The sequence below is a fragment of the Daphnia pulicaria genome, chromosome 1 (genome assembly GCF_021234035.1).
Source record: "Daphnia pulicaria isolate SC F1-1A chromosome 1, SC_F0-13Bv2, whole genome shotgun sequence".
Taxonomy (NCBI): domain Eukaryota; kingdom Metazoa; phylum Arthropoda; class Branchiopoda; order Diplostraca; family Daphniidae; genus Daphnia; species Daphnia pulicaria.
The window spans coordinates 834,881-858,040 of record NC_060913.1 but is presented as its reverse complement, the minus strand read 5'-3'; the positions used below and the strand labels follow the sequence as shown (position 1 = coordinate 858,040).

Here is a 23,160-nt window from a genome sequence, read left to right as displayed (position 1 = left end):
GTATTCGGGGAAGTCAAATCCCACGCTCAGTTGCTAGCGGCAACGGTAGAATTGAAGAGTTGTGGCCAAGCTACGCCTGCGATACAAGCGCAAAGAAGGGACAAATCAAGTTCCCATGGATATTCTGCTACCATGGCGTTTGCCTACCTTTCCTGGTAGACCGTGCTCTGATGATGAAGTTGCCCGTTTCCTAATGGTTCTGTTTTTTATCAAATTTGATTCTGAAAGAGGGGCATTGTCAACCATTTCTTTTTTTGCATCAAGAATTCAATTTCGTGCAAAAATTGCGAGTGAAATTGGAAAGCTATAAACTTAAAACGTGTAAAAAAATTGCACAATAAATGTCTGCTTCTAGTAGACGTGTTGCCAAATTTAAGTTTCAAGGATATATTGTCAAATTGTCATTTATCAACTCCATTTAGAATAACGTGATGGTTAAAAAAAATGTAATATAAAATTCATGATTACTTATCATTATTTTATTATTTGAAAATGCCACGCGTACTATTTGAGTTTTTATCCCCTTACTTTCTACGTTTCTTTTGTTGGCTACAGTGTGTGAAATACTACAATATAAAATTCAAAATCAAATTGGCGTTACTAGAAAACGACGGACACTAAATTATATTTTACCACTGTAAAATTTAAATGCTTCTTTGAATATTAATATAACCTGAGCCTATGTTTTTGAAAGTATGGCCTAAGTAATTATCGTTCTTGCAAACCGATATGTGAATGCTGATATTGGGACGACTTTGTCCTATATTTAAACAAATTCTGCTTTGTTTTGCATTGGCTTACAGTAATCAGGACAAGTGTTACAAAAGTCTCGTTTACTTCCAAAATCACAGCGACATTTCAGATATTTCATGCTGTTCACCATGGTGGTGAATTCTTAGCTTTTGAAAACGTCTTGAAATATACTTGTGATGCTGAAAAGGATTTGATTTTGATAACGACCTCGTTTTACAAAGGTAAAAGGAGTTACTTCTTATGTTCGGTTTCAAACTTGCATATTGCATCTTGGAGCTCTGATGTTGTTTGAAAATTTATTTATTATAACTTGGTCATATTCAGAGATCTTTCCTGTTCAGAAATTCTCCTAACCATTTGGGCAAGTACTATGTTAGGAGATCTAATAAGCGTCTTCATTGTTCCAAGGAAAGTTTAAATTTGACAGAAGGCAGATATAGGCCAAAAGGGCCCTTGGACCTCAATGTCATCAACTAGATGAATAAGTGAATAATGTACGTCGTAAATAAGGTGATTCCCCCTTAAGTTCATTCTCTGAACTGACAAGCGAAGTATTGTAAACATGACCTTGTCAAGAACGAGTATGTTTCACAAAGGGTAGGCAAGCGAAGAATTCTTTGTGCCAAGTGCAGATATAGAAAAAGAACGTACTTTTTTCTGGATAAAATTCCTTTTAAGATGACTGGTCCGGTATAAAAAAGAATCGTACGCAATTCGTTTGCCTTAAATTTGGTATAGGGTGTTTGAAGGTTGTTTGAATACGGTGAAATTCTTCAGGGTATAAGAGTCGAATTCGATTAAGCCTTTTCTCCAGTTTCTTTCTTTCTCGTATTCCAAGTTTATGCTGGACATACTTTATGCTTCAGTTTCCCGTCCAAATTGTCAACAGCTACTTGAAAACTCCTAGTAGGATGAGTTGCATGTAATTCAGGGGAAAACAAGAGATCATGTTGATATTTAAATCTTACAACGGGCTGGATCCTATGGTGGGTTTTATGAAACTTAGTCCTGAAGGATTTGTCAGTTCACAAGAAAATATCATTAAGTTCTGTGAACGTCATAAAAGGATACGCATTATCATGCACACCTTTTTTACTGCAACTTTCACAACCATTACCTTCATGCCCCATTATATTCTTCAGAAATTGTCTAGCAGGTGCGTCACAAACAAAAGAGTTTATCTCGACCTTGTAGAAATTTTCATGGAATTCAATGCCTTCATGTTGTAGTTGGAATTATTCATCCAGAAAAGGCAAAAGGTATACAAGAATCGGAGGTTTCCCCTTTCCGGCAAAAATACTGAAAACAAAGGGCTATCCGTCATACGAATTGGTAACCCTACAGAGAATCGGTCACAAGTCGAAAGAATTCGTTTTAAAAACAAATGTCCGACCAATATTAACTTCGATAACAAGAAGTTTTTTTCAATCATGCCTTTTCTCAACTTTGACAAAATGCCCTTTCTATTTAAACTAAAATGGTGGAAAATCTTACTTTTGATTAGAGTATTAGTAGTTTTTAGGATAGTTCTTGGATCAATCGGAATGTCGTGTCCCAAAGCTTTGAGCAACTTTGCTACCTCCCAAAGGGCGCTAAGACTAAATGTTGTCTTGTATATAATAAGGCCAGTTATTTAACGATGTCCTCTTTGTTTAGAATTTGGCGAAAAGAGCAGCTATTCAAACCTTGTCATCTATAGCAGACACAAGAGTTTCGAGGGCTTCAGGGATGTCGACAACTGTCCTTTCAGAAGTGGAATTTTGAGAGATTGTTGGGTTGTCAGCAGTAAAAAGAACAAGCCCACTGAATTCATCTTCAGCGAAAGCATGGTTGAGGAAGTTTACTATTCTGTCTCTAAATGAGTGAAAAGGTTTAGTAATTTGTAATATTAACACATACACTTAGTTTTTTGTTTACCCTGTAGATGATGGCATGTCACCTTTTCTGTAGTGACTTGCAACCTGGCTTCTCCTGCGTTTTCTAATAATTTTGAAATTTCTCTGTTAACAGCATACCTTTTGGCAAATCTTGATGAGGGTGCCATAACGTAGTTCAATTACGTAATTTTGTCCATATGTGTGATATGACTGGTCTTAGCAGAACACGATTTTTAACGTCACGTCAACGTAATGATCACACGGTACAATGCACACTTTTTTTTTATTTTTGTTCCAAAATCGGGAATCTGCTATTGGTGCAAACCCGATCCCTAAATTTATGAAATCCGAAATATTACATAACAGTCTTGATTGATTGATTTATAAATTAGTTGCCGCTGGACATGGATACATAACAGTCTTGCAGTTATTGCATTTTAATAGACAACACGCAATAAGAAAACGAATGTAATTTACAAAGTAATAATGCCCCCGGTAACAATTTTGGTCTTGTCCACTGTTGTTTCCGATCCAGATTCTGTGATTAAATGTCCGTTTCGTACACCAGATCGATTCATTTTCAAATTGATTCTTCATTTTATCCAGTTTTGTCATACTAACACTGATAAACCAATGACGTTATAACATCGATCGCCGATTATTGTACCAAAACACGGTTTCAATATTTGCATTGCAAAAATGGACACGGTTTCAAGTTGGAAATGTACCGAATCGATGTGCGAAACCATTTTTTACCCAAAATCGTTGGAGAACAACAATGTCCCAATGTAAAAAAATTAGACTTTTAACCTGCATAAAGGTAACCATAGAGGTACTTGCTACAACAACAAAAAATACCTAACCGGAATACGAGAATTGTGTCGGCAATTCCTTATTCTCACAAAATTGGCAAGCAAATATCGGACAACTTTTTTCGTGTGGTTATTCAACAAAATCTTATCATCAAAATCTTATCCTGATATTGGTAATTATTTTTCATTTTCCTCAGAAAATGGTGTGTTGAAAGAATACTAGTTATTCGATATATAACAATAATATCATGTCAACATAGAGCCGCGTTGTTTGTAGAATCGGTTAATTTGTGTGGCTTGGTTTATTATTCCAATCAAGTAGCCAATCTTTTAACTAGGAAAGGGGACAGAAATAAAACAAAGCAATAAGTAAGAATAATAGATTTACAAATCTGAACTGAAACAGAAGTGTCGTTGGTATGCAGAATGGAGTAGCCACGTTCACCACAAATTTACCAGTGCAATTATTAACCTGACGACTGGCATTGTGATAGTTACGCACTGGTGTTGGGGGAAAACAGCACGACCTGGCACAACCCCGTTCCAAACACCTTAAGGTTGTATAGATGTTGACAACATTCCTCGTCCCATCTTGTTAACTAATCTTAAGATTAACCATTTTCCACAGTAAAGCCGATACTCGTTGTCTGAAATAAATTTGATTACTTACCTTTAAAAGTCCCATATGGAACATTTTGTTTCATAATATTGCAAGCTTGGTTCATTATTTCAATTAGCTGTCATTCAGTCAAAGCAAGGTAGATAAATCAGACAGAGCTGATTGGAGTCTAACCTACGATTATCTGTAAAGATGAGATATAACACTAGTATTTTTAAAATAAATTTCTTAGCTTGTTTAGTATCAACATTTCATTATTGAAATCATTAACAAAAATTTTCTATCGGTGTGATATTGGCTTGCCGAAAGATGACTAATAATTTGTATTATAGTTATATTGTTTGGTCCTATACTGTTTCAGCCTTGTCGTTTACTCCAGAATTACGAATAGAATATGAATATTGGCAGAATCTTAATCTGCCGATGTAAGATGTATATTTTAGGATGAAGCGGGATGAAGATTCCATGATTATGCCAAAGTAAATTTGTAATTGGTATTTCACTGCAGTGCTGTGAGATGTAAAAAATGGTTGAAAGTGCATTGGATATGTTATCCAATGCCGAGACTGTACTTTATGATTTTAACTGTATTTTCCTAATAACTTGAAACAATGCAAAGTTAACCTAAGTATTCCTTATTTTGTTATCCTAGGTATAAACATTTAACTGGTTGTAGATTGGGTAATCAAAACGAATCCGATTTTTTACTAGTTTTATTAAAATCGCATTGGTTTGATCGGCGCTGTGCTATGTTTTACTTGGTTTTCATCTTTTAATATTGGTTGGCCAGTTCAATATCGGAGGCGAATTGGATATCCATAGTGTTCACCAAATTCATAATTTCTCAAGGGTGTTCTTCATATTTAGTGTGTTTTCATATCTTATTCTCATTCTCATTCATGTATTGGCTTCGGCAAAATAATTTAGAAACAGATATCTTAGATTAGCTCAATATCCATTTTCATTCAGCTTTCTGCTACTGGATTGTTGAGTAAATTTTGATACTGACCCAATTCTGATGAAAATCAAAAGCAGAAATTTGAAATGTCGCGATTTGCTCAATATTAGCATCAGTTAATGGATTATAGTTTATGGACGTTCAGGCCCACAACATTTAGGCCCGCGACATTCAGGCCAGGGCCTGAAAAATCTTTTGCACAGGAGACGTTCAGGCCAGCCAGAGGGATTATAAGGCTGTCTTTACGAAGATAAGTGAACTACTTGAAAATCCCATTAAAAATTACCCAGTGATGGAAGTAGTTTGAGACTTTGATGCCTCAGTTTTGATCTCTCTTCGAAGTATTTTTCCAACGGTTGAGGTGAAAGGATGTAGTTTTCACCTCACACTGGCCATTTTTTTAAATTAAAAAAAAACTTGGACTGGGACCTGATTATCAACGAGATAAAGAAACGAGAAAAAATTGTAGGCAAATAACGAGTTTAAACTTCCTACCAGCTGAAAAAATTGAAAGGTGGTTGAAAGCTTTCGAATAGAAGTTGGACGGATGAGGGATAACTCAAGAAGAATGAAAGAAGAAGCGAGCAAAATTTACTTGAAGGCAAAGCTGTTGTCATACTGTTCTCACACTGGCCATTTTTTTAAATTAAAAAAAAACTTGGACTGGGACCTGATTATCAACGAGATAAAGAAACGAGAAAAAATTGTAGGCAAATAACGAGTTTAAACTTCCTACCAGCTGAAAAAATTGAAAGGTGGTTGAAAGCTTTCGAATAGAAGTTGGACGGATGAGGGATAACTCAAGAAGAATGAAAGAAGAAGCGAGCAAAATTTACTTGAAGGCAAAGCTGTTGTCATACTGTTCTCCCACTTTACTCCCACTCACACTGTCAGAAGAGTTGGCTGAAAAATGTAATACAGGTAATGCATGTCGGGCTTGTCTTCAAATGTTTGATCAGCGACTAAGTCTGTGTTGATTGTCACTATCACAAGTTATGAGGCACAACACTAACTTATATAAAAGACACAAATACTCACAGTTAAAATTAAGCTTGTATTTTGGATACTTGGGGGTACATTGTTGATTGATACAGTTGCACGATCACAAGGATTTGGTGGTGCAAGAATAAGAGAAAGATGTTAACTGAATTGCGCAATTGGCATTGCACCATTCAGTGCAATCTTTGTGAAAGATGAAAGCTAAGTATCAACAGAGGCGTGCCGGTAGAAAGTGCTGTCGCTGATTGCCTTTTTTTGTATCTTCACCCCCCCCTGGTTCAGTGGAGGAACCCAGTTATCCTGTTGAAACTCCTTTATTTGCCTTTCGAAACCTTCAACAATCTAAAGCAGCAGCAAAAGCAGCAAGATAAGTTTAAAGAAAGAGGAAAGACATAAGAGCATACACACAACTTTTTTTGGTCTTCCCTTCCAACAATCGCCCAAGCAGCTCTAGACAACCGCCCACACACACGAACGGCGTGAAGAGATTTTCCATTTAAGGACTGTATATTTCCAAAAGATCTTATTTCAAAAATGGAAGAGTCGAAAAATTACGATGAAAATTTTGTAATATGCCCGCCAGACTTGAGGAAGCATCGTTCCTAAACGACACGCCACCCGCTTTCAACCGTGGGATTAGTGTTTTAATTGCCCCAATCAGCATGAACTGTTCCACACATGAAGAATCACTAATTTCCTCAACAAGAAAATCTTTCCTTGATTCAACCAGAGTAGACCAGAATGCCACCATGGGACCAACCCGGATTCCAATGTTATCAAGAGGTGACAGAATTTTGAAGAAAACTGGATGATGCGAACAAGTCACATCGGGAGCTGAAGGAGCAGCAAAAAGTTCTAGAAAACCGTATATAGCCAAAGAAAAAAAATTGAAAATGAGGGTCCCATTTCCAAACTATATGGTGAAGTTTCTGATCTTAACACAGCTCTGGAGACAGAAATGAAAAGAGGAAAAAAAGATCTGCATCAAAATACATCAGCCATTTATATCACTAATAACTTGAATACTCCATAAGCAAGGCCCAATGAGGAAGGAAAAAAATTTCCTGGCTGCGATAAGTGTACGTTTGTTTCTACATATAAAGGAAATGCATACATTAATCATTAAGGATCTGTCCCTATGTTCCGTAAAATATTTGCTTGAAATGCCCAACTCAACCGAAAACCAACGCTTGAAAGTAAATTGATTGGGCTATCAGTACGATGTCCGCTTCCCTATCTCTGCATCTAGCGCTGACGGATGAGATTGGGTGAAATATCTTATGCTGACCCAAATAAGCTATAATTTTCCTAATTTCGACTGTTTCAAACAAAATTGCTTTTGTTGAAAATGTTAAAAATAGTGATCCAAGGATGAGAGCTCTTAGTTTATTCCTTTTCATAACGGGATTACATCTGTGGCACATAGGATACTCAAAGAGAACAAATAACAATACTGATGTTACCCTGATATTTAAGTCACAGATTTCACCTTAGTTCACGTTCACTTCTTAATCAATGATTCTACTATAAGTAACTCGAGTTAAGTCTAGACAAACTAGCTTCAGTTCACTCACGTTTTATTGCACACCACGCTATTTTTGCAGACGGCAATATCACATCACATGAACAGTTCGAGAGAGAGAAGAAAAGCAGAGTTGCCAAAGATACAGAATGAATGGTTGATGTTACACAAATTCCAACAGTAGAGAATGTCAGGGAAGCTCATAGCTCTGATACCGATTGGAAAGAGTCTGATAGCGTGTGAGGCAAAGGCAAAGAAGAAGGGGTTGTGTGCAAGACATGCAAAAACGTCGTCCCTATCAGGTGTTACGGACATCACAAGTAAAATTGGTATGAAATACTGAAATTGCCACAATAATGTTTCCTAAAAATGTGTTTTTTTTTACTTCAGTCCAAGTGAAAAGAAGTCGTGGAGCAAAACAAATTGCAACCCCCATCAAATTAAGGTTGTCATTTTCCTTTAATTAAACTAATTCATGAAAATAATCCAGAGGACCCGTAAACCGTACGAAAAGAATAAGAATTTTTTTTTTTTATTCTGCCTTTTTTCTGTTTTTAACCAACTTAACTGATCTTGTTGTGGTCATTCTAGTTTATTATTTTCTTTGCATTTTTACGGAATTACAACACTAGCTCTGCTAGTAAACTACTCTACTTTAAAAAAATTTGAAACTTTGCCCAATTGTAGATGACTATGTCATCTACCTTTTGTGAAAGTTTCAAGTAACCATTTACAAATTTGAATTTTTGGCAATTTTTTAAGTGCCACACCCTTTAGTATGGAAACATATAGCGGAAGCGCCAATGTTTTCAAACTTAAAATTTATTTTCGAGTAAAGAACTATTCACCATGATTTAAAAAAAACCATTGGGGAAGCTTGTTATTCTCTCTACAAGAAGATTTTTTTAGTTTTTCTTTGCAATAACTCAAACGTGAGTTATTGCGAAAAACACTTTGTCCCGTAAGCCGCCGTGTGAAAAGCGCGGAAACACTCGTCGTGTTTCCAAACTTAGTTTTGGTACTGTAATTATATAGAAATGAAGAGCTAGTCCCCTTCTACGAATATCCAAAGCCGTTTTGTTATTTGTGGCTTTATTGCCCATATATTAACTGCTAAAATTAAAAAAAAAAATAAAACCCTCCATTTTCTGACATTCTCTGGCTTCATCCTCTTAGCCACCCAGCGGCAGACGTTGAAAACGCGTGATCAAATCTCTTTTAGGACGATTATATTATGGTTTTTAATCAATTTTATTAGCTTTAACAAGCAATCCACCACTCAAGTGCACCAAATCCATGGACCCCACTTTTTTTTCCCATTCCGCTATGGGACCTAAAAATCTGAAATAATTCAGGCATATCCAGTTTTTTACTCCGGATTCACCTGTGTTTGCAGAATTTAAATATTCCCTGCCGTTTGGGAGATATTTAATGTTAAAGTTTGGGTTTTTTCAAATTTTAACAATTTTGGGGGGTCTTTGGTATCGCTTTATGGGTAAATGCTAACCTTTAAAAAAAAACAAATTCTCCCAAAAGTTTGCTCGTCCATCCCTCAATACGAATCCAAAAGGAATTTACATTCTAGACTAGATTGGCCGAGTTATTCCCAATCTAGTAAAGTGTAATTTTTACAAGTTTCCCACCAAGCCTAGTCGCCATTTTTTATCACTCTCCCTCGCGTTCCTGGTGGATGACAGCCGAAGCATACGAGTTCTCTGCACCTCGGGCTTCATATTGCCGGCCACTAGACTATATGAAAGGGCCTACAGTATGTCCCCCGGTCTAAAGTGAAGGCCAGGAAAGCGTAGCTTGGGCTGTCATCCGCCAGGAACGCGAGGGAGAGTGATAAAAAATGGCGACTAGGCTGGGTGGGAAACTTGTAAAAATTACACTTTACTAGATTAGGAATAACTCGGCCAATCTAATCTAGAATGTAAATTCCTTTTGGATTCGTATTGAGGGATGGACGAGCAAACTTTTGGGAGAATTTGTTTTTTTTTAAAGGTTAGCATTCACCCATAAAGCGATACCAAAGACCCCCCAAAATTGTTAAAATTTGAAAAACCAAAACTTTAACATTAAATATCTCCCGAACGGCAGGGAATATTTAAATTCTGCAAACACAGGTGAATCCGGAGTAAAAAACTGGATATGCCTGAATTATTTCAGATTTTTAGGTTCCATAGCGGAATGGGAAAAAAAAAGTGGGGTCCATGGATTTGGTGCACTTGAGTGGTGGATTGCTTGTTAATAGTTTTTTTTTTAAATTAAGCTATAGCTTAAAATACAAACGGTTGGATTACCAGTTTATTTCTGGGAAGGGGTGATGTGGGATGTGGGATGTGTAAACGACATATGCTGTGGAGGTTATCTTTTCCTCTAGCAATCTCTGAACATGCATATGCAAATTATCTAGGGTTTCTGACACGTTCTTCCATTTTGGAACATCTTCTTCCATTAGGAACTCCACTGTGATACCAGAAGAGCTCCTTTACTCGGCTCTTTTGATTCATTTTGTAGACAGAGATGGAGTTCTTCGATAAAATGAGCACATCGCAAAAGGCGCAGTACGTATTTCACATAAGAAATTTCAGTTAAGGATGATTTTGTCTTGGGAAATAAAATTTAGTTAAGTGACCAAAGCAAAAAGAAGATTGATTTAGTTGAAAACCTTACTTTTCTGTAGAGTAGGCTATATTTAGAATGGAATCTTCGAGAATGTCATGCGAAATAACCATGTCCGGGACGACTGGGATATAGTCATGGAATCGATTGAGGGAAGACCATTATTGGTGGAATCGTTTTCAGAGATTTTGATTTGTTTTTCTATGTTGTATTGACTTTTAACCTTTGTTAACCATTTCCTTATTTCTTCATTTTTCAATTGCTTGGCCACTCTGGGCCATCTGAGGGATTTAAAGTATTATAAAGTGTATCAAATTCCACTTCTAATTTTTGCTTTGATTTAGATTAGTTTGTCATCAACGAGGGAAGGGAGAAATATTCACCATTACATAGAAATTTGCGGAAACTTGAAACTGTCGTTACATTCATATAGAATGAATTTCTCGGAGTTTACTTTTCTAAGTAATCGAAGGTTTAGTACTCTTTAACACAACCGAAAGCAGAATATGCCCCCCCCCCAGCAAACAACTCACCCTTTATTGAATGCTTTCGTCCAAACAGAATGAAAAACGAGGGTAACCAAAAAATACCCTTTTGCAATTTTCTGTAATGCATAATCATTAAAAAGAATTTCTGAAAAAATAGTAAAATATAAAAAAAAACAATCCATTTTTTGATAAATCAACTTTTCGCAAGTTATCTTACTACAGTGCGCTACATTGCTACTACCTTAACTGAACATAAATGTCAAATTCGCTCAATTAGTTTCATCTTGACGGGCAATTTTCATTTAAAGCGAGGAAGGGGGAGGCAGTAATTACTAAATGTTTACCTTTTGTTTGAATTTCAGTTTCTACAGCCAGTTTAAATTGTTTTCAATAACTTGATTGAAGAATTTACAAGTCTGGGACAAATTGCAAACATTCGTGAGTTTCAAAACTGGCAATGCTAGAATGTGTTTTTAAAAGCACTTCTTCGCACACCATTTGAAAACTCATTTTGCTGTTATGAATCGCTTATTAAAATGGAAGCGTATGATCAATGCCTAGACTCAAAGTGAACTGAGTTTACTTTTCTGTATGTTGAGTGATTATGAAATCATTGATGATACGTTGTAATTACAACGTATCATCAACGATTTCAAGAAGGTTAACTGAATTCCTGCGGTGGGTTAAGGTGTTTTGTCTAGGTTAAAATCGTTTTGGTAATAATTTTTCAACGTCGCGATTTCGATTGTTTGCACGTATTTCTTGTGGTTGTTAATAAATTTTCACAAGTCCTATCCAATTTTGTGCAGTGTTCCAATCAGAATAGCTAAAATTGAATACTGTTATCTGTCGAATAAAGTTACCTTAAAAAATTTTGTTATCTTCTTTTGGTTCGTTTATGACCTTCTATTAACCTCCAATATTTTCTTTTCAAATCATGCTAAAAAACTTTAATATTTAGAATAATTTATTTTTATTTTGAAATGGGGATCTTTTTCTAATTTAATTTGTTGCATAAAATACATGATAATATATTTTTCCCTAATTGAGCTTTCTTGGTTTCACCAGAGCAATAGATGCCTGGTCGGTTCTCGGCTGTATTGGCTTCCCTATCCCGGTTTCAGGGTAAACGTGGTCCGATTTGGAAACTGGAATGAGCGCTCTAGTGAGTGTGTCAGCTACTACGCTCAGCTACTTTTGAGAGCCTAGATGGCTCTGTTTCCAGTTTCTACTTCACAATTCTGACAAGCTCCGCCCTAAAATGTCTGAAAATCGGGGATACGTTTACCCTAAAACCGGGATAGGGAAGCCAACACAGCCGAGAACCGACCAGGCATCTATTGCTCTGGTTTCACACTTTTTGTTACGTATACGAAATTTTATTTCCATAAGAAACCATAAGAAAAAAACAAATCGAGCAACACTGTTGTGAGGGCTTTATTCAAACGGAAAAGTGGATCACATAAAACTAGTTTTTATGCACATGAACTTTAAAGTAAAATTAAGTAGAAATTCCCGGGGCACAAGGAAGGGCTATGTAAAATTTTGGTGTAAAATAAAAAAAATCCATATGAATTACATATACCCGAAAATATGTGTGTGTGAAGCACGTAAACAGTAAGGAAGCGGGAACACGAATGATCACCTTCCAGTGGCGGATGACCTGACCCCTACTGGCAAGCAGGGCACGCGCATCGCTTCAGGAGGATTATAGGAGGAGGGGGTTATACGAGAGTTCAGTCTTTACCCTGTAGTCTATGATATAATGAATCACAAATTCTTCGTTAAAGTTTACTCTACGACTTTTTAACTACCCCAAACCGCACATCATATTTTTAGCTAAATATACGAAAAAGCAGTGAAATTATTTAAGTGTAATGTTAATAGTATCCTAAAATTCTTCACTAAATACCTTAAGTTTTTAAAGGTAATAACGTCAATGTTATCATGATATATTTACAATTTATCACTCTATTTTGTCTTTTTGAAATTGGCTAGCTAGGGGAATTCCCTTATTGTCCAACTTATGGTGACTTATTACAAAAATAATATAGTCAAGGGGTTGCTTTCGGGTTCGTATTTGTTTTCCCCTGGTACGTCGGGAAAACAAAAAAAGCTTTAGACCAACAAGGGAAATTTGGCAAAAATCGTGAAATTTAGAGAAAAATGGGAGGAAGTTTGAAAAATCGGGGAAAATGAGAAAAATCGGGGGATGTGGGAAATTACGAGAAAAATGGGGAAAATCGTGAAAATTTGGGAAAAATGAGAAAAGTATGGAAAAAATACATAAATTATATTGCACTGACCAGGTACATTTTGGAGTGTTTTTAGTGCAATAGCCAAAATGGACTTTAGTGCACTGGCGGAACTGATCAAAAAAATATTTCCCATTATTCCCATGGTTCACTTAGACTGAAAGAGTCGGCGACTCACAATAAGCTGCAGCAGCCATGAACCGTGCAATATCTTCTAAATATCGTATCTTAGTCATTTGGTTTCATCTATGATTTAATAATGGGTTTACACATTTTATATTTATTCAGCAAATTATTATGGCTTATTATAGTGTTATTAGGCCTATTGTATGCGATACATGGATTAGAACTTAATAAGCTGGATAATTCAATGAATCGATTTATTTGAACAATTAATAGCGGCCAATGTTGTAACTGTATTAAATGATTGTTGCCTGTTGGCATGGGTGTCAAATCAGAAGGAAGTAAAGCGTACTCAAATTACGCTCGAAACGCCTAAGTGAACATAGAGTCAACCTGTTCAACATTGGGTCGACAAACAGTCGGTAAGTAGCGCGTTGTACGGATGTCTTCTTTCTTGCCGAGCATAAAAGTCAACACTTTATGCTTTGCCTCTTGTTCCAGCTCTTCGCCTAATTTTGGGTTCGTAACACAGTGAAATCCAATCTGTACAGAAAAAAACAAAATAGATAGCAGATTTATTTTTCATTCATTCTGTTGTATAATATTTAAACTCATACTATAGTGGGCTTGGAAGGGCCGTAGCAGGATGCTCGGCATTCTTTCACGATGCTAGTTGAAAAACATCTGGCTTCATCGGAACTACGTACTACCACAAGTGTTCGCCGAATTATGCAACTATCAGTAGGTGGGGAGCTTGGAGGCGAAGGATAAATGGGGGGTTCCTTTGAGTCTCGATCATGTTTGTTGTGGCAGGTATTTTGCTCCTCACTAGGAAGAAGTTGACGATATGTACAATTGTAATAATAATTTGAATATTTTATTAAGTCAATGGTAGTCTCCCTACCGTAGCTGGCCGCGGACTTTGTCGGGTAGACCCAAGCACGTCCTTCCTTGGTGGCCATCGTTCAGTTGGTAAGAAGCGGCCATCAAGGTTCCTGATGAGAGTGTGCAACGCTGAGGATCACGCAACTCGGAAACGATTTCTCCATCCATGTTACCACAAAGGCCGATCATCTTTCCTTGGAATGATCTGGGTGCCTAAAAAAAAACAGAACGCAAGTCCTTATGCATCCAGCATCAGCACAAAAGGGAAATATTATAGAAACACAGACCTTGACAGTGACGCTGCTGGAGGCGTCGGAGACTATGTGAATGTCATGGCTGTGTGAAGAAAGCTTGAATGCAGCTGGCCCGATCTGATGTATGGGAAAGGGGATATTAAATAGACTCCGATATACAGATCAAACAAAAGACAAAACCACCAACTAGATCATTACGGTTCTAACAGCTAAACTCTTTGGCAAAAATTGTTTCTGCATAATATGGAAGCAAGTATAATGTATTACAATCAACAATTCCGGCACTTAGTGACGTTAGGTTTTATACTATATTTTACGCATCAGACCTTATACACTCCAATGGACGGTCGTGAGCTTGACTGATAAGCCTGCTCTGCATGATGAACCTCGAGTGGTTGATCCTCGGTGACGACCACGTCCATGTCATTGTATCGAATTTTTAGGCTGGCTGCGGACACTTCCAATTTATCTCTTCCAACCAACAGGGTAACGGTCTATATAATAAATGAATTTAAGAAATGAATTATTAGCAGGTGGCGGATAAACAATTAAATTAGACAGTAAGAAAATCTAGCCATCACCCACTTTGTTCTCGCCATCTTGACGCATCAGCACGGCCAGCGTCTCGATGCCTGGAACCGTCAACACGACATGCTCACAGTCGTTGATGTGCGCATTGTATTGCACTTTGTCGAACGTCGTAATGCTATTCCTTTCCAAGCGACAAATCGCTATATTATGTTTAACAAATAGCAATTAAATTTGGTTAATATTTTTCGGTAAATGTTAAAGCGACAAAGAAATAATTCGAAAATGGCCTACGAGCAAATCCATCGCTGATGGTGTTGTCGATCAATCTCTCGATGAAAGAACTCTTGGCGCTGATTGGGAAAACCACATTGGCCGTGTCGGAAAGCGGAAGTTCACGGAACAAAGTGTTGGACTGCGGCTTGAAAAACATCAAATCAACGGCCGACAAGGACGGTTGAACTTTGGCGGAGATTCGCAGCTGCTTGTTGGCGTTATTGACTCCGACTCGATTTTCCGACAGGTGCGGATAGAATTTGCTTTTCAGCCAGCCTTCCATGCCCAGCGTGGCGTTCAACAGTATGGGTAACATCTTCACGAACGAGACGGAAAAATGAAACCGTCAGGAACTGCTTTTCGATAGCAAAATTAGGAGAACTATTATCGGATGAATGAAATTATACGTGGCCGTATTTGACGGTGGCGTCGTACTCGTCCAGCACGGTGGCAAGCTCCTTGACAGCCAGACATTGCTCATGGCTGAATTCTCCACGAGATTCGTGCATGATGCAATCTCGATTCTCTGGCGAATCTTCCACGTATCGCCCAAACGTTTCGCTGCGTCTCATGCCAACCTAATCATTTTAAACCTGAATAGTTACATGGATGCGCTAAATGGAGATAGTGCAACTATACGTACATCAACAACGATCTGATGGTCAGAACAAGAGTCTCCAAAACCAATGTTGGCGTTCCAAGAAGCTTCCATTGCTGTCTCAATCAAAGTACGTCGGTCCAGGGAAGGTAGTCGCGGATAGTTTCCGCCTCCTTCAATGCATAACTATCAGAATGAAAAAAATAGCCGGCAATTTTAAGCATATGTTTTGTTTTTAAAAAAATATTTAAACTAAGAATTCCTACGGTAAACGGATCCGACACTTCTTGATTGATGGGTAATTCCAGCTGAGCATTAACGGCCAGTTTGGTGCCTTCCGTTCCGTATGCTCCAGCAAAAGAGGCACCATAAATCTTAGGCGGTGAACCCATTTTTTCCATGATGAACTTGGCGTCCACGTGAATGGCCGATCCTTTTGGTACAGGGCCCAGAACCTTCGCCAAGAACAAAACATGAAATAAAATTTTTTTAATTCAATCAGCTTGATAATCCTCTAGTTAAAATAGGAAATAGACACCTAGAGTTAATATTATTAGATCTATTACAAGATAATACCTTGTTAAGTTTCTTCTTGATTTGAGGTTCCATATTGTTTGACAGGTACTGAATGCGATTGGCCGGTTCTTTGATGGCGGCAGGTGATTTCGAACCTGTGCTGTACACTTGAGTTCCTCTATCCAACTTATCTGCTGCATCTGCAAAATAATTGCATTCAAAATTTTAGAATTCTCTCTCTGGTTCGCTTGAATTGTTATCACTAATTGAGATTTTTTTACCGAGATTCAAGGAGAAGACAATTTTGGTGGTTTCGGAGGCAATTGGATCCAGAGTAACGCGGTAAGACTGAAGGTGGAGTGAAACAGGAAGGAGAGCAAAGTTCGCGTCCATGAGGATTTTGGAAAGTGGTTCTTGCCAAATGGATCGATGATTGGCCGAAGCTGGAAGTTCACTCCTGCTTGTCCAATCCAATTTCAATCCGGTCTTGCCCCCGACTGGATATTGATGCTGAAATTGAATTGTCAATGATACAACACTTTATTGTAATTGTAAAAACGGTAGTTAATTAACATTGGATTTGGCTACCGTCTGAGGAGTCACTCCAAATGCATGAACATCTTTTGATTCACCGGGACTAGGATTAATTGGCAGGTCCGTGCCGAGAGCCTGTAGAGCCGTGAACGGCCGGACCCGGTAGTGATAAAGGGTGGTAAGCCCAGCCGGACCCGATGAAGCCGGCTTCCAGGCCGTCATCAATTTCCAGTTGTCTAGTTCGACACCAAGAGTTAACCGGCCAGGTAGACTAAGGGTCACGTGAGTGTCAACGCCCGAAACTGGTATCGCTTTAGTGAATTCCACGTTGACACTCATGCTGGCCATCAATTTGACGACTATTCTACGAATGACAATCAGCAATATGTTATTTTTAAAATCGTTTAAAAACGGACTGAAATATTTTTAAATACGTTGGCTTGACGTCAAGTTCAAGACCCAGATTCTTGATAGAGGCGGAACTAGCCCATTTCTTCAAATCCATAAAATCGCTGAAGCCTCCGTTGGTGATTTGCATATCACCTATGATAAATTGGGCTCGAATGAAATGAACGCAACTAACTGAGAAACAGAATGTGTGATACCTTTGAAAGATGTCAAAACTTGAGTCTGAGTGCGTGTACTAATCATGAAGCCAAGCGTGCTTGGCACCAGAACTTCAGCGTGAGTCAAAGGCATCCACTTGCGACGGGAAAATTCGCGCTTGACAGAGACGCTACTGGAAGCCAAAAGACCTGTGTCGGTCAATTTTCAAAATTTATTTTGTAAACAGCTTGGCAAGAGTTTTAAGTTAATACTTTGTATTAAGTCGGTAATGCCTGCCTCGTCGAAGGAAGTGAAATGATGAACAGCTTTCATCAAACTCAGATGCAAGAAGGCGTCCGCCGATCCGGCGTCCTGTGCTGGAATGGGACTTTTGGCGTTGAGCTGTTTCTTCACTCGGCGCAGGTCTGGATGCAGGTCGAATTCGCGGAAGCGGCCGCTATTTCTTGATTGAGAACTGTCACCGTTCTCCGAGGACGGGTTGAATTTGGCCACAATTCGGTCCCAGGCACTTCTCCAGTTTTCTCCGTACGCTTCAAACTAAAGGAGATTTAAATTTAATAATTATTTGCTGGTTTGTATTTTTTGTTCTTGATCGTTTACCTCGAAAATGTCAAAGTGGTATGGCCCCAGAACCCAACTGAGCCGACTGTACAAACTTTTGGGGAAGATGGACTCTTCAGAATTAAACATTTCGCTGTGGAACTCGGCGCCGGCGTTGCGTTCTGCCACCAACTGAGACCGTTTCAAATTGTATGAATATTTCAAACCTAAGGGAACGCGTTTGGCTAACGGCAACACGATTTGTGCCTTCTCCGATCTAATCAATTGGCCAGAGAAATTTGATGAACTATGAGTTATACCCAATATTATAAGATTAACTTACAATTCTTTTAAGTTCTCGACCGGTTCAATGTTGCTAGCCAAGCTGGAAAGAGTCGTGTACACGAAGGAGGCTACCTGAAATCAGTACATATTTTTTTAAATAATAAAAAAAGGTAAAATATCACACTAGTTAAACCAAAATTAAGTATACTGTTATAAAGGTGTACCGTCCTAAGATACCTGAGCGCTATGTTCGAACCAAGTGGAAACGGCGATCCTCTGCCACCTATACGCCGGAGGATTGGCTAAAATGAGCAGCGTGAAAGCTGCCATACGAACCTGTGAGAAACATATTGAAATTAATTTAGTTATTGTATGGTTTTCCATTTCCACAAATCTATAACTTACTTCACTACTCTCGTTTGGATTCTGGAAAGTAGTTGACAGGACTTGGATGACCTTTGTGTTGGAATCGTGAGCAATTTTGTGCAGACTGATTACAGCTTTGGTCCTGATGAGTGGAGAGTAATCACCCTAATATCGGACGATGAAGATAAAATCAGGCAATTTGACCAGACAGACATATTTAAAATTAACTGTGAATACCTTAGCCTTAATAATGGGAAGAACGACGGAGAGAATGGATTCGTGGCCGATTTCTCCGAGGGCCGTCAGTGCAACCATTTTGTCTTCGATTGAGCCCCCTCCGTTGATTTCTTTGTAGAGGAGCGGGACCAGTCGGCTGGTAATGAAAGCGTCGTTGGGTTGGCAAAAGTCGCCGTAGAGTCCAGCCGGAAAACGAGTTCGAGCTTCGCTGACGTTAACACAGGCCACGTGCGCCAGTTGGGAAACGGACATCATCGCCGAGTGATAGATGGGCCGTTCCAATCCTGAAAAAGCGCTGGTGGCTTTCAGCATAGTCTATAAATGAGTGAACAAAAAAGGTGAACGTTGCATGTAAACTGCGTTGAAATAACAAATCGGTTTTGCGATTGGAATCGGGTCAACAAATTCAGGATTGTGTTACAAAAAGTTCGTTAAGAAGCTCGGCTGTCGGCGTGCGCACGTACAACGGGAAACCGGAAATGGCTTGCAAACTCTCTGACTTGGTAAGTCGTCGGCTCAGAATGGCTTCTTTCAAGAAGGTCACTGTTGGATTGCTGCCAGCTGCAATCACTGCATCCAGCAAGATGCTCCTGTTTTGAAATTGGAATGTTCCATTTAATGATTCAAACCCGAATTTTACTTTCTCGTCACCTCTCAAGAGTCGAGCGATGGCCAATTTCTCCAACGAGTGAACTGATTTTCTGGTAGTCCAAGTGTCGGACGAGATGTGAAATGGCTGAAATCGTATCGACAGCTGCTTCCTCTTGGCTAACTTCCATTTGATCGACAGCCTTGGCCAAAAGGCGATCCACCTCTTCCAGAAGGTTGTCGACGCCCTGGTGGAGTTGGTCGGGATCGCGCAGGAGAGGCATCCGCATCAGTCCGTCCGAAAGCCAACTGCTGCTGCTGGCGTTCGTTCCCGGGAAAGAATAGACCAGCGATCCGATGGCCAGTCCACTGTCCAAATCCTTGGGCGGCCAGGCCGAAGAAGACGAAGCGTGGCGGACGGCCTGCAGCGTCAACTTCATCAGCGAAAGAGACCTGAGCTGCTCCGTGTCGTAGGCGTACGGACTGGTCCGCACTTCTCCTTGATGCGTCATCTTCAATAACGTGAAGGATTCCAAGCTGCCGCAGGCGATGTAACGATTGACGGAAGAGCGCTTTGTGTTTGAAATCCAATCGAAAAGATAAATCATTTGTAAAATTATTTGAATAATTCAATGAAATTCACTTCGTATATTACCGAACGAGCTGTTCCGCAAGCGGCCACGCCCGATTTGCATTGCCATCCGGAAGGAGCGATGATGGTGTAGACGGGCTTGTTGAGCCGACACTTGCTGTAGTCCTTGGTCTTGACCACTTGGAAGAAAGTCCCTTCGACGCAAAGCTTGGGCATGGGGTTGAGTTTGCTGTCGGAGCGAATGAGGGCATCCGATAACGGGGCGATCTCGTAGAGGGTTTCGCACTCGCCAGTCACACCGCTCTGCGTATCGTCCAAGATAAGGAGATTTTCAAAATGTACATACATAAATACGGCGTAGTGACCCTATTACCTCAAAGACTTTGAAGACAGAGTTGACGTCGTCATAAGAGTCTTCCGTTGGCAGGCCAAAGTTGCGCGACGCTGACTCGACACTTCGGCTGCCAGAGACGTGCAGCTGCAACTTGGACGCCACGGCTTTCTTCATGTTGATGGACCAAAATGGCTCGTCCGCACTCACCACCAGCGATTCAAACTGAATTTCAAAAATAGCGCCAATTGTGATTGATATCACCCAAATGTAAATTGATGATTTTTTTTTGAAATACCAAGCCCTCGCGGTGACGAATGACGAAGGGTTTCTCTAGAAAATATTTGCCTTCGACGACGACCTGGGTGCCGAGTTGGCTGGACTCGAGTTCGCTCCAGCTCTCGCCGACGTCCGTGTGGAAATTCCAGGCGGTGACGTCCACCAGCTAATTTTATTTCAAACTCCATTTAGAAAGACAAAAAGAGAACCATACGGTGACATGATGATATGATATGACTCCGAACTTTACCTTGACGACGATGGACCCAGCGTCGCGGCACTGGACCGTCAGCTGGGAGTCGAATTTGACACCGGCCGCCTGCGGACCCAGCTCAGGAATGTCGCTGACCGAGATGGCGTGCATCCGGTAGACGTACTCACTGCCAGCCGCCCATGGTGCTTTTTTAATTTTTCCAATTTTAAAAAGCAGAAAAAGCTATACTATATACTAACGTGGTAAATGTGAAGGACGGAACTTACTGTATCGGGCAGACGACACCGAAGCTGTCGGGCAAAAGTTGGCAGGTGGTGGTGGTGGTGGCGGGAAAATGAAAAAGTAAGATGAGATTTATATCCGTCGCGAGTAGTGGGAATGAGCACCAAAACACGGAACAAAAACAACAACAACAACACTATGAAACACACTTACCAAGACACAAGACCAGCCCTACAAGGACGGCCAACCGCGTTTTCATGCCCATCCTAGTGAAATTCGAATCCATTGGCTCATCCACGTATTTATAGACGGGCGACTGCGCTGGCGAGCGCAGGGAAAACACGACTGCTGGATGGGCTCGAATGGAGAGAGTGTCAACTGGCTTCCTGATGGGTTGATTATCACGTCCGTCCCGCCCGAGCCGCAAGGGACGACGGCAACATGTGCGGTAACAGCGAAAAGCAATACCCGTTTTCCGTTTGACCCAAGGGAGCCTTGGACTTTGGTGGCTGGACCATTTCACTCTCTCCGACCAGTCACGTCAATTCAGCAATCGCAGGCGGGACCGATTCTTTATCTCCTCATGACTCAGCTGCTTGCCATTTTCTTTTCCGACGTGGTTCGAGTATTTCGCGTCATAATAATCGCTCGCTTCCACTCATATCGACACAATCATCAGCAAAAACGTGGTTCGGTGGCAGCGCCAAACGATTTTATTCTATTTTTTTTTTTCGTCTTGAATTTTTATTGAAATTTAATTTGAAAGCAGTTTCACAGACAGAAGGAAGATGACAAGTTCAACGATCGGCTCCAGTCAATCAGCAAAATATTGCGTTGGGTTTGTTCTTTTAGAAAGAAAAAGAAGAAGAAGAAAAACAACAACATCATTCATTCGACAAAATGAAAAACAATATCATGAGGGAACTTTGGCACTGGCACGACACGATCCAACATTATACTGCGACTCTTCTTTGAATTTTGTAGCACAAATTGGAAGGGAGGTGACAGAGAGGAAAAGCATAAATTGATTAGAAAATGATGAAAGCCGCCAGCAATAAGGGGGGTGGAAACGAGCAGAGTCGACATAAAATTCAATTTTACTGAAACGGCTCGTTTTTTTTCCCCCAACTCAATAAATCATATTTAAATATCTATATAAAGCTGATATAATGGTCCTCGTCGTCCAAACGCGTCCAAACTGTTGTGCTCACGAATGTGTTACTCCTTTGCGAGCAACCAGCATATTCAAAACGGGATATTTCTTGATGTAGTCGACAGCCTTCTTGTGAGTGCACATGGTCAAATCGTACCCATTACACTTTAAAAGAAGATAAAGAAAAAAACAAATTATTAAAATCAGGCCAAACCAAGTCCACTCTCGAAGGAAGACGTGAAGAATTATATTAAAGACATCTTTCTGGCGAGACGTGCCAAGTGCGAACGTGACGGGTCAAAAAAGTTTCTTATCTGACATCCGGATTTTAGTGATAATCAATATTTCCAAAAGCAAAAAAACTGGCACAATTGAGGTAATTACCAAAATACAAGATCTGGACTTAATAATTAGATGCAAACATTTCACTAAGCTAGTTCAATTCAATTTTAATATTTCTTAATTCACTGAAATGACCGTAAATGTTTTAAAAAGAAACAACTCAACCAAATACAATACCTGCAGAATCTTGTCATTCATCCGCAGACCAGCTTTTGCTGCTATAAATTTATTAAAAATATATTAATTTTTAGATTTTTCACAGTAACAAATTGTTGCACTCTCTTACCTGGGCTATTTTCTTGTACTTCAGTGACATAAATTCCCTAAAGAAAATAGACAATAAAAATACGGTAAAATCTTTACAACCAGTGTTACTGCTTAAGTAACTAACATTATCGGAATAGTTTTGAGGACTTTTTCTGAAGTCCTGGTCGATTCCTCCTCCTATTTTAAAGCCACACCTATGCACTTCTCTTCCTTCATGATCTAGGACAGATTCTTTGTGTAAAGTTATGGGAATCTGGAACAAATAACACATTTAGACATTTTAGATACACAATATTGCTATTTAGGTGAGTCATTCGAGGTCAAAATCAAACGTCAATAATTCAATGGGACACTCACGCTGAGACATTCCATTGCAGTTCCTGCTTGGTGAAAAAAAGTCGACATTTTGATCTAAATTCAAATATTCTACAGTTAGCTACGCACTAAAAAATGTGTCAAAAAGACAAACTAATTGTTTTTCTTTTTCTTTGTGCAGTTAAAAAGAGACAGCTGTCAAACGGAAAACTGAAAACAGTGGTTAACCGGCGAAGTTGC

At 39.4% G+C, this 23,160-nt stretch overlaps 2 protein-coding genes and 1 long non-coding RNA gene across 5 annotated transcripts; 1 reads left to right on the top strand and 2 right to left on the bottom strand.

Moving 5' to 3' along the window:
• Positions 1-13,274: 13,274 nt before the first annotated feature.
• Positions 13,275-21,248, bottom strand: LOC124342174 (vitellogenin-3-like). 3 transcript variants are annotated; one of them, XM_046795171.1, is made up of 29 exons: positions 21,057-21,248; positions 20,888-20,911; positions 20,658-20,821; positions 20,427-20,573; positions 20,171-20,353; positions 19,861-20,100; positions 19,269-19,777; positions 19,039-19,207; positions 18,618-18,932; positions 18,420-18,545; positions 18,252-18,350; positions 18,073-18,146; positions 17,790-18,006; positions 17,441-17,726; positions 17,228-17,377; positions 17,057-17,165; positions 16,677-16,986; positions 16,370-16,598; positions 16,149-16,288; positions 15,839-16,027; positions 15,618-15,758; positions 15,382-15,552; positions 14,993-15,290; positions 14,756-14,901; positions 14,497-14,664; positions 14,204-14,287; positions 13,936-14,129; positions 13,649-13,859; positions 13,275-13,574 (listed from the first exon to the last, which is right to left on the bottom strand). In XM_046795171.1, the coding sequence occupies exons 1-29, from the start codon at positions 21,127-21,129 to the stop codon at positions 13,404-13,406; spliced, it is 5,337 nt and encodes a 1,778-aa protein (XP_046651127.1). In that variant the 5' UTR covers positions 21,130-21,248; the 3' UTR covers positions 13,275-13,403. The 3 variants fall into 3 exon arrangements, with proteins under 3 accessions (XP_046651127.1, XP_046651188.1, XP_046651251.1); XM_046795232.1 differs by having other exon boundaries at positions 20,658-20,806; XM_046795295.1 differs by having other exon boundaries at positions 20,427-20,589; positions 20,658-20,806; positions 21,057-21,247.
• Positions 21,249-21,533: 285 nt separating this feature from the next.
• Positions 21,534-23,102, bottom strand: LOC124342557 (tax1-binding protein 3 homolog). The gene is made up of 5 exons (XM_046795590.1): positions 22,963-23,102; positions 22,730-22,858; positions 22,625-22,661; positions 22,516-22,556; positions 21,534-22,161 (listed from the first exon to the last, which is right to left on the bottom strand). Exons 1-5 carry the CDS (start codon positions 23,008-23,010, stop codon positions 22,051-22,053), a joined length of 366 nt encoding a protein of 121 aa, XP_046651546.1. The 5' UTR covers positions 23,011-23,102; the 3' UTR covers positions 21,534-22,050.
• LOC124342624 lies at positions 22,155-23,115 on the top strand. Its single transcript, XR_006918918.1, has 2 exons — positions 22,155-22,372; positions 22,911-23,115. It is a non-coding gene; the product is annotated as an uncharacterized LOC124342624 (long non-coding RNA).
• The last annotated feature ends 45 nt before the right edge of the window (positions 23,116-23,160 follow it).

Bases quoted from the DNA above. Each gene is read 5' to 3' on its own strand.
- LOC124342174 (XM_046795171.1), bottom strand. From the start codon at position 21,129: ATGGATTCGAATTTCACTAGGATGGGCATGAAAACGCGGTTGGCCGTC. The intron at 15,553-15,617 runs GTACGTATAGTT...TAAAATGATTAG, and splicing joins ACCATCAGATCGTTGTTGAT to GTTGGCATGAGACGCAGCGA. The intron at 14,288-14,496 runs GTCTGATGCGTA...CCCATACATCAG, and splicing joins CGTCCATTGGAGTGTATAAG to ATCGGGCCAGCTGCATTCAA.
- LOC124342557 (XM_046795590.1), bottom strand. From the start codon at position 23,010: ATGTCGACTTTTTTTCACCAAGCAGGAACTGCAATGGAATGTCTCAGC. The intron at 22,859-22,962 runs GTGAGTGTCCCA...TATTTGTTCCAG, and splicing joins CTGCAATGGAATGTCTCAGC to ATTCCCATAACTTTACACAA. The intron at 22,662-22,729 runs GTTAGTTACTTA...TATTTTCTTTAG, and splicing joins CTCAAAACTATTCCGATAAT to GGAATTTATGTCACTGAAGT.